General features: G+C 38.6%; 1 protein-coding gene across 1 annotated transcript in view; it reads left to right on the forward strand.

Annotated features, from left to right (window-relative positions):
* Positions 1 to 15,700, forward strand: part of TEX11 (testis expressed 11) — a 358,449-nt gene that overhangs the window by 196,836 nt on the left and 145,913 nt on the right. Inside the window, exons 12-14 of the mRNA XM_060183291.1 lie at positions 5,778 to 5,929; positions 8,900 to 8,985; positions 13,918 to 14,055. Coding sequence (XP_060039274.1) covers positions 5,778 to 5,929; positions 8,900 to 8,985; positions 13,918 to 14,055 — 376 coding nt within the window. The remainder of the gene's footprint in view (positions 1 to 5,777; positions 5,930 to 8,899; positions 8,986 to 13,917; positions 14,056 to 15,700) is intronic.

A 15,700-nucleotide genomic window follows, 5' to 3' on the forward strand; every position in this document is an offset into this window, starting at 1 on the left:
CAGAGACTGGGAAAGTTCCTGTGGAGGCAAGGCGGTCAACTGCAACATTCCCTTCAGACAGGGAACCAGGAAGAGGGCTGTGGGAATGAAGGTGTTAATATACAGTGGTTGGGTTCGAGAAGAGAGCATAGAGGTGATTTGAATCAAGAGAGGGGAAAGTGGGTTGTCATCAATTTTCACATAAGAATGAGCAAGCCATGGAAGTAAGTTAACAGTATACACACTGCCAGAAAAAAGGTAGAAGGATTCTGGTACAGCTTTTAATGCAAGGAAAACAGCATAAAGTTCTTTGTACTGAGGGGAATTCTCAGGAAGCTCAGTAAAGAGAGGTTTAGGAGATTGTTTGTCTGGGTAATATATAAGGGCAGCAGCTCCCACTTTTCCGCCATTAGTGTAGACTGTAGGAGCAGAGGGAATGGGATCCCAAGAGAAAAGTTTAGGTGCTAGTAGAGGCAAAAGAGGTAAAGAAGCTATCAATTTATTAGAAGGAAAATGGTTATCTATTTGTCCTGGAAACCCCAGGAAGCTTATGGCAAAGCGGGAATGATGGCGTATGAGGCACTCTATATCTGTGAGAGAAAAGGGCAGAATAATTAAATCTGGTTCTTTCCCTAAGACCTGCACAGACCTATTTCTCCCTTGGCGAACCATGAATGCTAACACGTCTATCTCAGTGAGGAGTCTTGGAGCTCCACCTACTGGCATGTAAAGCCACTCGAGAAGCCCATGGTTTTGCCACAATGCCCCTACTACTGTGGGGGTGGAGTTAAAGATTAGAAGGTTTACCGGAGAGGAGGGGGAAAATCGAACAAGGTGCATGTCCTGGAGGGCCTGGTTAACCCTTTCCAATGCCAAGGAGGCCTCAGGAGTTAACTTACATTTTGAGGAGGGCTGTTTGTTTCCTTTTAACAGGTCAAGCAGTGGTTGGAGGCAGCTTGTAGGCAGATAGAGATACTGCCTAAGCCAATTTAAATTTCCAAGAAAACGTTGTAAAGAAGCAAGAGTAAGGTTAGAAGGAAAGGTGACATTAGGTTTTAAGGGACGAATTTGCTTTAGAGAAATATCTGAACCTAAGAAAGATATTGGAGGAATTAGCTGTATCTTCTCAGGAGCTACATTAAGGCCGCTTTTCTTTAATGCAGGAATGAGAAAATCACGTAAGGTATAGAGATCTGTATCTGATTTTCCCTATATTAATATATCATCTTTGTAATGAAAACATTAAGGCCCTTATGAATATATGGGAAAAGGGCAGATTTAACAGCCTCCTAACAAATTGTAGGACTACTGGCCATACCCTGGTCCAGCACCACCCATTCAAATCTGTCAGCAGGGCTGGCATCAATAGAAGGAACAGAAAAGGCAAAACGTTTACAATCTTGTGGATGCAAGAGAATAGAGAAAAAACAATCTTGTATATCAATAGCTATGATTGGAATTCCTGTGGGAATTGCAGAAGCAAGAGGCAAACCCCTTTTGGGGGAGCCCCAGACCTGCATGGTTTTATTTACCACACAGAGATCTTGGAGGAGGCGCCATTTTCCTGAGCGCTTTTTAATCACAAAGACAGGAGTATTCCATGGGCTTTGAGAATGAAGACGAATATGTCCCAAGGATAACTGCTCTCAGACGAGCTCCTTTAAAATTTCTAGTTTATACCTAGGTAAAGGCCACTGTTCCACCCAGACAGGCTCATTAGAAAGCCAGTCTAAGCGGGGAGTTTGCTTACGAACAGTGGCAGTTAGTATTCGGGGTGCTGATTATATCTGGTTTCACAGGAGCCGGTGTTACGCTCTGCAGAGGCATCTGTGGATATCCTAACATCAAAACATTCCAGAAGATCCCTGACCAGTAGGTTGGTGCTAATATCAGCTACCAAAGGGCAGAAGTGTCCGGTAGAACCTTCCGGGTCTTCCCACATGAGCGAATCTCTTGTGCGAAATGATGGGATCACCCTTCCTACTCCATGTATACTGGGTCCGGGGAGGAGTTCCCAATTTTGGGGAACCTCTGCTTGTCTTAAAATCGTATTTTCTGCCCCCGTGTCAATCAAAAATTTAAAAGGAATATTGCCAATCTTTACTGTCATAGGGTAACCTTGTTCTAAAACAGGAGTGGTCCACAAAATCTCAAGCCCCGAATTTGTACCATTCAGGGGCGTACCATCTTTATGAAATTTGGACCAACAATCTCTCTTCCAATGAAACCTTCTACGACATCTGAGACAAATTGTCCTTGGCTTCTGGCTCCCTGACTGAAGGTGGGGTTGCCCTGACTGGAGGCGGGGTTGTCCTGACTGGAGGCGTGGTCGCAGCTTATCTGGACATTATTTATGCCAATGCCCTTGGTGACCGCACTGACAACAGGCCCTGTTTTGATTATGTGGGGTAACTGCATATACCTGTGTTGTAGCGGGTGCCCCATAAGAGCCTGATGTAAGTTCCTTTGTCACTAAAATCCAATTTTCTGGGTTTAGATGTTTAAGATTAAGGCATGCCTGATGGAATTGTGGTATCATGCCATCCCAGACAATAGAGCGCAGGAGTAGAGAGCAGACTGCAAGATTATAAATCTTTCTCTCTAAGGTTGCCCTCACCCTTGAGATAAAGTTCGCTTAGGATTCATCAGTGCCTTGGCGAAGAGAGTTAATGGGGACCAATGAGTCTACAGTGGTTGGGGTTACCCTTTCCCATGCTTGTGTTGCACAGATGCATACCTGTTCAAAATAACTGGTTGGAAACCTGGCTTCTGCCTGTTGAGTTCCAGATTCAAACACTCCTGCTCCAAACAAAGCATCAAAATTCCATTCTATCTGTTTGTTACTATTTTCCTGCGATTGTCTAGATCATTCATCACGGAAACATGCCTTCCATTGCAGGTATAGGGGGTCTGGGAGTGCAGCACAAGCCAGGTCTTTCCAGTCCTGGGGGGTGTTAAGGTGCTGGTAAAAACTCCTTAAAATGGACTTGGTCCATGGAGCATGAATTCCGTCCTCCTTAATGGCTTGTCTGATTTCTATGGTTCTTTAGAGGAGTATGGATGCCACACTTGAGGGTTTTGTCTATTGGGGGCCACATTTACCAGGAATGTGTGGACTTGGTTTGATGATGTGGGGGAGAGAGCTACAGAAGTGGAAGGTGCCGTGGAAGCTGCTGTAGTGGCTGCAGGGGAAACTGAACACGTATCTACGGGGACAGAGCTCTCGGGGTGGACTGCAAATGGTTTAGAGAAATGCTGAAAAAATATCCTTTAACTCTCGTATCTCAGCCACAAGGTCTCTTAATGATGAGGTATCAGCAGGGGGAGGAGTCAAAGAAACGGAAGCCTCAGGGGAAGCTGGAACGGGGCAACAGGAGGAGGGGTTAGAGAAGGGGAAGCCGCAGGGGAAGCCGGAACTGGGGCAACGGGGTCAGCTGGGGGCAGGGTCAAAGGAGGAGCCGCCGAACACGTGGATCTAACTGCTGATCGCTTAAGGCGTTTAAGTTTTGCGCACATATGCTTTAACTCTCGTATCTCAGCCTCAAGGTCGCTTACCCTCATGGCAGAACACCTTGTACATATCTTGTAATTAGCAAATATAGCCATGAAAACCCACGGTGTATCGAAAATTAAAGCATCTATGAGATTGAGAACCTGTCCCAGGAGAGAAGGATATAATGTCTGGGACACCTCCTCATAAAACGAAAAAAGTCCCATGGTGGGGGGAAACGCGGGGCCACAGAGGCGGGCAGATGCCACTTACCTGTGTCTGGGCGACTTTTGGGGACCTCAGGCCTGGCCATCCAGCAGGGAGTGAGTGCGGGACACAATGGGCGCCAGGTGTCAGTTGCGGCCAGGTGTCGGGCTGCGCCGTGGAAAAGAGAGAGAGAGGAGGTCCGGAGCAAGTGGGGTACACAAATCTTTATTATTGGATCAGGGGGCGGGGTGGTGGCTCAGGCCACGTGGAGTCAGCCGACAATGGCCGTCCCCACTACCTCACCACAGGGCAAGAGCGAGAGCGAGAGCGAGAGTGAGAGAGAGAGAGCGCTGAGAGAGCCCCGAGAGCGCGGGGGGGGGAGTGAGAGAGCTTTTATTGGGCAACAACAGGGGTGACGTGTGGGGGCAGTATTGGTTGAAGGGGGCACTGCTAGGATTTCGCGGGGTGTGATAAAACCTGGGGGCAGAGACTGCATCAGAATAATTCCTCAGCATCACTGATTGCAGAGTAGTATCCCATGGAGTATATATCTGGTAACTTCTTTATATAGTCATCTGTTGATAGGCTTTTAGGCTGCTTCCAATGTTTGGCAATTATGAATAGTGAAACTATGAACATAAGGGTGTATATGTCCCTTCAATATAGTGCTTGCATGTCCTTTGGATAAATGCCCAAAAGTAGTACTGCAGGATCATGAAATAATTCCATTTTTATTTAAGGACTCTCCATATAATCTTAAAAATGGGCTGCACCAGTTTCCATTCCTACCAGCAGTGTATTAGAGTCTCTTTTTCTTCACAAACTCACCAACACATTCATATTATTTTCTGTTTTGTTGATGTAGGCAATTCTCACAGGTGTAAGGTGGAATCTCAATGCAGTTTTAATTTGCATTTCCTTAATCATAAGTGACATTTCTTCATATGTCTTTGGTTGGGATAGGTGTGTTTCTTTAGAAAATTCTGTTTAATTTTATGTATGTTTGATCTCAACTGCTTGTCTGAAGTGTGGTGTGCAAATATCTTCTCTCAGTTGTTGGGCTGCCTGCTTATCCTTATGGAATTTTATTTTGATGTGTCAAAGCTTTTTAGTTTGATATAGTCCCATTTTTTCAGTCTTATTTTTGCTTCCCTTGCCCATGGGGTGGAGTCTCCAAATATGAGTGGTGAAGCAGGCCTGAAGGTCTAGGTCTCTCTTTCTCTCTCTCTTTAAAATTATCTTTATTTATTGAATAGAGACAGGGAGAATTTGAGAAGGAAGGGGGTGATAGGGAGAGAGAGACACACACACACCTGCAGCCCTTCTTCAACACCTGTGAAGCTTTCCCCCTGTAAGTGGGGACCGGGAGCTTGACCCTGGGTCCTTGTGCATTGTAACATGCGCACTCAACCATGTGCACCATCACTCAGCCCCTCTCTTTCCCTCTTTATCTCTCCCTCCCCTCTAAATTATTCTCTGTCACTACCAAATAAATAAATACTAAAAAAAGAAATCATCTTAAGCATCTTCTCAGACCACAGTGGAATTAAATTAACACTTAACAAGAAATAAAAATTAGTAGAAATCCCAAAATATGGACATGCAATAGTACACTACTTAACAACTACTGGGTCAAAGAAGAAATTAAGGAACAAATTATAATGTTTCGAGAATCAAAAGAAAATGAAGACATAAGCTATCAAAATATTTGGAAACAGCTAAGAGAGTACTGAGAGTAAAATTCATAGCATTCTAAGATTTAAATATACTGATGTGTTTTGCCCCAGTAATGATTACAGTTAACAATCCAATGTGGTATATTTAAAACTTGTGGGGAAAATCCTCATTGGGGCCAAGAGATAGGTCACCTGATAATGTGCTGCATGCCCTGCGCCATGTGGGAACACCAAGGCTCTCTAGGAAAACTCTAAGGATACAAAAATGACTTAATGATTTATCATTGACATGTAGGCTTATTTGACATTTTATTATAATAGTTTTATCTTGCTCTTTCCTCAGACTCAAGTGATCTTTAGTCTCATTGATCAAATATCACAAATTAGCTTATTCACACTGTTAAAATTCATGTCTCATTAAACAGAGATTCGGTTGGGATTTATTTTCTGAACAATATCTGTGAGCATTTTAAGTCATCAGAACATATTGGAAAAGCTCTACTGCTTCAGGTTGACATTCTTATGAAAATGAAGGAAGAACTAATTGCCCAGGAGAAAATTGAAGAAATAATCAGAGGTCAGTAGGATTTTTGCAAGTGTTTATAAAGTTTGAAATGCATGTAATTTTACTATAGATGTGAAAACAGTGGCAAAATCTTCAGGTCAACTGGTCTTTCCTCCCCCCCACCTTCTTTCATGGTCTCTAACTATAACACCTTACCTATCTATATTCCACACACTTATCATGCAAGAAGAAAGTAAGCAAAAATAACATCAATGACAAAAAGAAAACTTCTCAGCCTAAAACTTGTGTGCAGTAGAAAATTGTGAATTTAGAAGCCTAATTACATTATTTCAGTTTGATTTCATATTGACTGTGTATATTTAGCTAGTCCATAATATGATTCATTTTAATCTTGAAAATAATATAAAATTTATTTCTTTTAAAAACTTTTTTGGCAGCAGCACTATTTAGTGAAGAAATTGTATGATAACCATACCTCAAATAAAATAGACTAGGGTTGCTCATATTAAAGATGTAGAGAAAAAATATTACCACCCACTTCTGTATAGAGTCCTGTACAGGAAAACATGGGCAGTGTTCTTACAAAGTTCTTAGAAAATTCTCACCAAATCCATCCTTTGAACTCTCTACATATATAGAAATTTATTTTGAGTGATGGCATTTGAAGTGATTTCTTACTTTTTTTGAATATTGCCACATTATTTGGAATTGTATAGATATGTTTAATGGTGTTATAAAACAGACTCATTGGCACAGATATTTTAAAAAGGATCTTTTTAAATTCTGTCTACTTCTTTTAAAAATTATTGGGAGGTTAATGGTATATAATATAGTTTCTTTCTTTTTTGTTTCTTTTTATTTTTTATTTATTTTTTTCTTTTTTATTTAAGAAAGGATAAATTAACAAAACCATAGGGTAGGAGGGGTACAACTCCACACAATTCCCACCACCCAATCTCCATATCCCACCCCCTCCCCGATAGCTTTCCCACTCTCTATCCCTCTGGGAGCATGGACTGAGGGTCATTGTGGGTTGCAGAAGGTAGAAGGTCTGGCTTCTGTAATTGCTTCCCCGCTGAACATGGGCGTTGACTGGTCGGTCCATACTCCCAGTCTGCCTCTCTCTTTCCCTAGTAGGGTGGGTCTCTGGGGAAGCAGTTTATGACTGTTCTTTTTCTTATCTTTTTCTTTTTTTTCTCTCTTTCTTTTTTTTTCTTTTTCTCATTCTATAATATAGTTTCTAACACATAGGCACAACCTCTCATCTCCCCTTGACTGGTGTCTAGGAGACACAACCGGATCCCAATGCCTCTTCATACTGTCCCTTCCCTACCTTTCCCAGAGTCTTTTGCTTAGATGAAATATGCCACACCCAGTCCAAGTTTCACCTTGTGTCCTACATTATTGCTTTTTATTTTAAAATTCCACCTATAAGTATGATTGGCCTTTCTCTTCTTAACTTGTCTCACTCAACATGATGCTTTCATTCTGATCACAATATCCCAAGGAAAGAGAGAGAGAGAGGCCACTTTACACCTTATTAGAATGTCATACATTAGAAGAGACAGAAACATTTACTGTTGAGGAAGATGGGGGGAGGGAGAGACTATTCTACATTGCTCATGGGAACGTAAGTTGATACAACCCCCAATGGGAAACAATCTGGAGATTCATCAAACTCTAGAAGTGGACCTGCCTTAGACCCAACAATTCCTTTCCTGGGGATTAACCCAGGGCAAACAAGAACACCTATATAAGGACCTATGCAAACAAGTGCTGATAGCAGCATGGTTTGTAATAACCCTAATTTGGAAATAACTCAAATACCCAATGACAGATGAATGGCTGAGAAAGTTACAGTCCAAATGCACAAAGGAGTACTATGTAGCTGTTAAGATGGTGAACCATATTTTAAAAGTATATATTATTTATTGGACAGACATGAGAGAAATCAAGAAGTAAGTGAGATAAGGAGAGAGAGAAAGAGAGATGCCTGTAGCATTTCTTCTCCACCAAAATTGTTCAGTAAAAAGGAACCTAAAGGTAAGAATAAAGCAAATGAAACTAGGTGTCTTCTTGTGGAAAGAAGTTAGGAAGTTTATTTTAGGTGTGTTCCATGTGTCCCATTACTTGAGTAATTTTTTTCCTGAACCTGATGTTTTATGTTTAATGAATATTATCAGCTGTAGAAAAACCTGTTGTCCAGAATAACTATTTTTTCCTGGACTACAGTTTAAGTTGTACTGTGATATCTAACCATACACATAATTTCAAGTCCTTTATTTTAATTAGATACATTAAATAATTTTTTGCTCTCATGTGAGTATTTTTAAGTAAGACATGGTAGAGACTACATCTGTGCCTGCTGGGTACTTTGATAGGTGTGGAAGTAAGAAACTTCAGTTCTGATCAAGACATTGGTGGAAACTGATAGTGCCAAAGGGGTAGAAGAGATGAAGGGCATAGTATTCTATTATACCTTAAACTTTACCTTAACATGTACTAATGTATGTGAGTTCTGAGAATGGATTCTAGATTGGAAACAATCAGAGCTGAGTTACAATTTAAAGTAACCCAATTTATTTGTAAGCCTGGCCTTCAAATATTTTACAAAAGCCTTAAGGTGTAATTGTCTTTTCCTGTGAACTCAATGTGATCTAGTTAGTACAGTATAGTGGAAACACTTTGTGTTAATGATTTCTAGCATTGTTGCTGTTTACTCACAATTACATAAAGCACTAGATGATGATCAAATTTAGAACACGGAAAATACATTAAAAAGAAAGTAGGCTGTAAAATGATCACAGGTTGATGGGTGAATTACAGAGATTCAAGCAAACTCTGATTGCATTATATAATTCAACTTCACTAGTAAATCTAAAATTGATGATGAAAATCTGTCTGGATGTGATTGTGTTTATAGCCATTACTTAAAAATTATAGGTTCTAAATAAAGTTAGTGTTCTTTATTTAATATAACAGATCTGAATTCTGTTCTAAGAGCTTTTATTTCCTTTTCAGTTCACCAAGCAGGAAGAAAACTAACAACAGAATTAGCAGACTGTTTACACAACATTCTGTGGGAAAAGGCTGTCAAAAGTATTAAGGTTTGAGGATAATTTATTTTCATACTTTATGTTCTTTTTTATTTTATTTTATTTCTTTATTGGGGAATTAATGTTTTACATTAAACAGTAAATACAATAGTTTGCAAATGCATAACATTTCATACTTTATGTTCTTTCTCTATCACAACAACTAAAATAGTGTGCTCACTATAAAGATCATAGAGTATAAAATATTTTAATAAGCTCTCTTTAAGTGCCACCTTTTTATTAAGTAACTACAATTTAAAATGTTAGTATACTGCATAACAATTTATTAAAATAGTAAGATGTGATTCATCACCATTACGAGCTTACATGTAGGGATATAACATGACTGATGATAAGGTACAGTAAAGTAATTTATTTGAATAGGAATGAAAGTCAGGGGAAGCTTATTCAATTAAAAAAGAATTATGGAACACAGAATTTTGAGGGCAATACAAAGTCTCTAAATGATACCATAGATGGATACATTTCATCATACATTTTTCAAAACCTATAGAATATGCAACACTAAGAATAAACCCTAATATGAACTATGTTCTTTGGATGATTATGACATGTTAATATATGCACATTACTTTTAACAATCCTCCACTCTGGTATAGAATGTTGATGTCATAAATCATTTATGTACAGAGATAAAGTATGCACAGCAAATATGTGTACATTCAACTTAATTTTCTACATACTTAAAGCTGTTCTTTAAAAAGTCTTTCTAAAATTTCAGTTCATTGGCTAAAGAAGAGGCTCAGTTGGTAGAGTGTAGGACTTGAATGCATAAGGCCCTGGGTGTAATTCCCAACACACACACACACACACACACACACACACACACACACACACACACACACACACCAGGGTAAACACAGATTGTGGTCAACAAGGCCCTTCAGGCTTACATGAAGCTTGCCTTAATTGATATCTCTGAATGCTTACATCCTTAGGTTAAGGTCAGGATTTACAGACTAAACATAGAATATTATATAATCACTAGAATTGTAGATAGCAAGTCTGATACATAGTTTTCCATATCCTAGGAGAAAGATCATTCAATTATGCATGCCCTCAAGATGCTTATGTATACCCTTAAGATGTTTATGTATCTTCCTGACCTCAAACTATACTATAGAACTACTATAATCAAAATTGCTTGGTTCTAAAACCAAAACAGACATATAAGTAGAATAGAGTAGATAGTCCAGAATTAGGTTCCCACATCCACAGACAACTCATTTTAACAAAGGGGCCCAAAACATTAAGTGGAGGAAGGAGAGTCTCTTTAACAAGTGGTGCTGGGAAAACTGGGTTGAAACATGCAAGCGAATGAAATTGGACTGCCACATATCAAAAACCATAAGAGTCAACTCAAAGTGAATCAAAGATATGGATATTAGACCAGAACTATCAAATACTTAGAAGAAAACATTGGCAGAACACTTCATGACCCATGTTTTCAAAAGGTCTTCAGATATTCAAATCCAACAGCAAATGGTATCATGAAAATAACAGAAAGACATCATACAATGTGGGAGAAAACTTTTATACAATATACTTCAGATAAAGGACTTATAAACAAAATTCATAAAGAGTTCAGTAAACTTAACACCAAGAAAGCAAACTACACCATATGAAAATGTGTTGAGGACATGAAATGAAACTTTACAGAAGAAGAGATCCAGAGGGTCAGCAGACACATGAGAAAGTGCTCAGTCACTGATTATCAGAGAAATGCAAAGACAACAATGAGATGCTACTTTCCACCTGTGAAAATGTTATATCGTAGAAAAGACAATAACAACAAATGTTGGAGAGGATGTGGAGAGAAGGGGACATCCTTGCAATGCTAGTAGGAGTGCAAGTTGTTCCAACCCTTCTGGAAGACAGTCTGAAGATTTTTCAGAACACTAGATATAGACCTACTATCTGGCCCAGCAATTTCTTTCTTGGGGATTTGTCCAAAAGAAACAAAAACTCTTATCAGAAGAGATCTATGTATACCTATGTTCATAGCAGCACAATTTGGAGCTTCAGGCGTGAAAGTCTCTATGCATAACCATTATGTTATTCTCCCCCACAAACAGCACAATTTGCAGTCACCAAAACTTGGAAGCAATTCAGATGTCCAACAACAGATGAGTAGACAAAAACAAACAAAAAAGTGGTATATATACACAATGAAATTCTAATCAGCAGTTAAAAATGATGAAGCTGGGAGTTGTGCAGTAGCACAGTGGGTTAAGTGCAGGTGGCACGAAGTGCAAGGACCAGTGTAAGGATCCTGGTTGGAGCCCATGGCTCCCCACCTCCAGGGGAGTCACTTCACAGGCGGTGAAGCAGGTCTGCAGGTGTCTATCTTTCTCTCCCTCTCTCTGTCTTCCCCTCCTCCCTTTATTTCTCTCTGTCCTATCCAACAACGACAGCAATACTAACTACAACAATAAAACAACAAGGGCAAGAAAAAGGGAATAAATAAATAAATAAATAAATAAATAAATATATATATTAATGATGAAGCTAGGAGTTGGGCGATAGTGCAGTGGGTTAAGCGCACATGGCGCAAAGTGCAAGGACCAGCATAAGGACCCCTGTTTGAGCCCCCAGCTCACCTGTGGGGGAGTCGCTTCACAAGTGGTGAAGCAGGTCTGCAGGTTTTTCTCTCCTTCTTTCTGTCTTCCCCTCCTCTCTCCATTTCTCTCTGTCCTATCCAACAATGACAACATCAGTAACAACAACAGTAATAACTACAACAATAAAACAAGGGCAACAAAAGTAAATAAATAAATATTAAAAAAAAACTATGAAGCTGTCCCCTTTACATCATCTTGAATGGAACTGAAGGTATCGTGTTAAGTGAGATAAGACAAAAAGAGAAGGAAAAATACTCAATAGTCTCACTTATAAATGGGAATAATTAGGAGCAGGGAGGAAGAAAACAAAATGAAACATTAAATGAACATGTTGTATTATATCAAAGCAAGAAACTCTGAGAAAAGGGGAGGAGAGAGGGGTGGAGCAAGTGGTGAAGCAGTGTGCCTCTCTCTCTTCCCCTACCCTCTTGATTTCTGTGGGGGTCTGGTGCATAATGAAATTATATGCATGTGACAACTACAAACCACCCCTCAATAGAAACATATAGTATTGAAAAAATTATATTTATGTATATCCTTAAGATATTTAGCAGAACCTCATTGTGAGATGCATGCCTTGAGTCTGCCACTCCATATCTCAGCTTTTCTCTCACTATGGATGGTCCAATGAAATTTATTGAACTCTGTGACATGAATGAAACTCTGCTCCCTAATAGTCAGAGAATCACAGGGCATTTTTTAATAAAGCAATGCTAAAATTAATGTGGGGCCATAAAATATCATTACTAGAGCAGATCTGAAATAAATGGCTGGAAATATATAATGCTTCCTGAGTTTAAACTGTACTACAAATTATTAGTAATTAAATAGTGTTATATAGAACAAAAAATTGACACTTGTCATATATTTGACAAAGGAGCCAAACCAAGCAATCTGGAAAGGAAACTCTCTTCAACAAATGGTGTGGAGAAACCAGAACAACCACATGTAGAAAAATGAATCTAGACCATCATTTGTCACCATACACAAAAATTATCTCAAAATTGGTTTATTAGTTTATTGTGTATTAAATCTAGAACTATAAAATACACAGAAGAAAACATATATGAAATGCTTCTGAATCTTGTCATGAAAGGCATATTTGGAGACTAAACCCCACTGGCAAGGGAGATTAAAGCAGGAATAAGTGAATGGTCCTATATTGATTAAAAACAAACAACAACAACAAAAACTTCTAAGGCCCAGTGATGACACACCCAGTACAACCTCTTCAGTACAAGAAGCACTAGGAATTGAAACAGGAGCCTTAGATATACGTGTTCTGCATTCTACCTGTTGAACTGTTTTACCAGCCATGAGTTGTACTTCTTTCTTTAAAGATTCCACATATAAATGATAACATGTATCTGCTTCTCTCACACATGCTTCACTTAACCCTCTAAGTTCAAACATGTTTCACAAATAGCAGGATTTTCTTCATTCAACAGTAAACAGAACATTTCTGATTTTTTAATAATGATTTTAAAGTCTTTTAATATATACCCAATTTTTAAATAGAACTTTACTTTGGAATTTTTTATGATTTTGGTAATAAGCATATTAGTGTACATTCTTTACGGTGTCCCTTTCTCCCTGTCTTAAGTAGTGTTTTCCATCTCTAGATTTTTTTTTATAATCATCATTTAACAATTTTGAGGTAATACCTCATTCTGATTTTGATGTGCATTTCCCTGATGTTCAGAGATGTGGAGTGCCTTCTTATGTTACCACTTACCATTTGTCTTCTTTAGAAAAATATCTTTTGTCCATTTCTAACCAAGTTCTTATTATTTGTCACACAGTTGTGAGATTTCTGTGTATATTGGATATTAACCCCTTTATAAATAAATATATGGTTTTCAGACATTTTCTCCCATTTCATAAGTTGACTTTTAATTTTGTTTATGCTTACTGCAGAATTTCTAATGTGTAGGAAGTTAAAACATTGTCACTTTATCATTTTTATTGTCAACATAGATCACTTGGTGGATAAAAGTCATTTAGAGGACTGCTCAGATATCTCAGAGTTAAAAACACAAGACTTGCATGCCTGAGGCCCCAGAAGCTCCAGGTTCAACAACTGACACTACCACATGTTAGAGTTGAGCAATACTTTTTCTCTCAAAAATAAACAAGGATCTTTATTAAAATTACATTTAGAACTCAGCCAAGAAAAGTTTTTGTGTTGTGGCTGCCTCCAAAGGAAAAAATGTCTTCTTTGTTATTTATAGAGGTGACTTGGAAAAATATGGATAAATTGTAAAGGCATTTCTGTGATTTTGTTATTTATTTTTAACTTTAGGTAAAAAATTACATTGATGCCCTAAAGTGGTACAATTATTCTCTACAACTTCATGTCTCTGGTCCTATGAATTTGGAACTGGCAAAACTGCAGAGGAACTTGGCTTTTTGTTACCTACATTTAGGACAATTTGATAAGGTACTCTGATTTATCTGCTTTTTAAAAGTATAAAATATTGTTACGATCAATGACAGAGAGATAGATGTAGTGGTATGTTGTATTATCTTTTGAGTTAGAGAATGTCAAATTGCTATTTTCCTGGTTTGTACTTTAAATGTTAGTGAGTGGAACTTCTCAAGAGGAAGGAAAATATGGACATCCATTCATTCTAGTACTTATTGTTTATTTTTTGCAATGTGTCCTGAACAGTAATATATCATTGGAACTCCCGAATGATGTTACCTGCTACAATCCTACTGCATTATTGCTCTATAAAGTGAACTAAATAATTTTGATCCATACTCCCAGTGGGGGAGGAATGGTAAGGGGAAGATGACCAGCAGGCTCTGAATTCTAACTCCTGGACAAAGAAGAGGAAAAGGGAACAACATTTGGATGTAGTAATAGGAATATGTATGACTCAGAAAGGTAGAGAAGATGAAACAGTAGAAAAAAATGAGCAAGTATATACAAATATAGACAGATGGTTGTAGAAATGGGGGTTCAGAAGTCTGGTGGTGGGAACCGTGAAGAGTTGTACCCGTTAACTTGTAATTTTATAAATTAGTGGTAAATCACTAATATAAAATAAAGTCTGTATTTTTAGTATTTTCTCATTAAACAAATATTTCTGACTTTCTACTACTTGTTAAGTACTCTCATAGTAATGAACAAGCTAGACAAATACTTCTAGCCATATGGACTTTATATTCTACTAGTAGAGTGTGATAATAAAGATAAATATAAATATGCAGCAATAGCAAAACTACAATACATGAAAAATCTTGCATAGAAATGGACTTGTATCCCAAAGAAGTTTCTATAGAAAGGAAGAAACAAAAGATCAGATCCAGGTCTCAAGATATGACTTCCCCCAAGGAGAAGAAAACCTACACATCATAATAAATTGCAATAGAGAAGAGATAGCTAAGGTATAGAACTTTAATCTGGCAAACAGGGAGTAGGCTATACCAAAATCCAATTGCCCCAATTCTATTATGATTTATTTTATTTAATTTTTATTTATCTATTTATTTGCCTCCAGGGTTATTGCTGGGGCTTGGTGCCTGCACTAGGAATCCACTACTCCTTGAGGCCATTTTTCCCATTTTTTGTTGCCTTTATTGTTGTTGTTATTGTTGCCATTGCTGTTGTTGGACAGGACACAGAGAAATTGAGAGAGGAAGGGAAGACAGAGAGGGTGAGAGAAAGATAGACAACCGCATACTTGCTTCACTACTTGTGAAGTGACACCCCTGCAGATGGGGAGTTGGGGCTTGAACCGGGATTCTTAGGCCAGTCGGTGCACTTGGTGCCATGTGCGCTTAACCCACTGCATTGCAGCCCGACCTCCCCCAATTCTATTATGATTTTGTACCTACAACTTTACAACAGTGGGAAATGGGAAATGAAAAGCTATAAACTGGATGGGAATCCTGATCGCAGTCTTCCTGATGACCAGTACACTTGCTGAGAGTAGTCCCTTGGTGGAATGCCATGTTGGTTGTCAGTCTCCATAGTAATAAAGACCAGGGAGATATTCCACGATGAGATATTCCATGATGAGATATTCCATGATGAGATATTCCTTGTTAACTCAGAGCCATTGGATTCTGTTCCCAGA

The sequence above is a fragment of the Erinaceus europaeus genome, chromosome X, assembly GCF_950295315.1.
Source record: "Erinaceus europaeus chromosome X, mEriEur2.1, whole genome shotgun sequence".
Classification (NCBI taxonomy): domain Eukaryota; kingdom Metazoa; phylum Chordata; class Mammalia; order Eulipotyphla; family Erinaceidae; genus Erinaceus; species Erinaceus europaeus.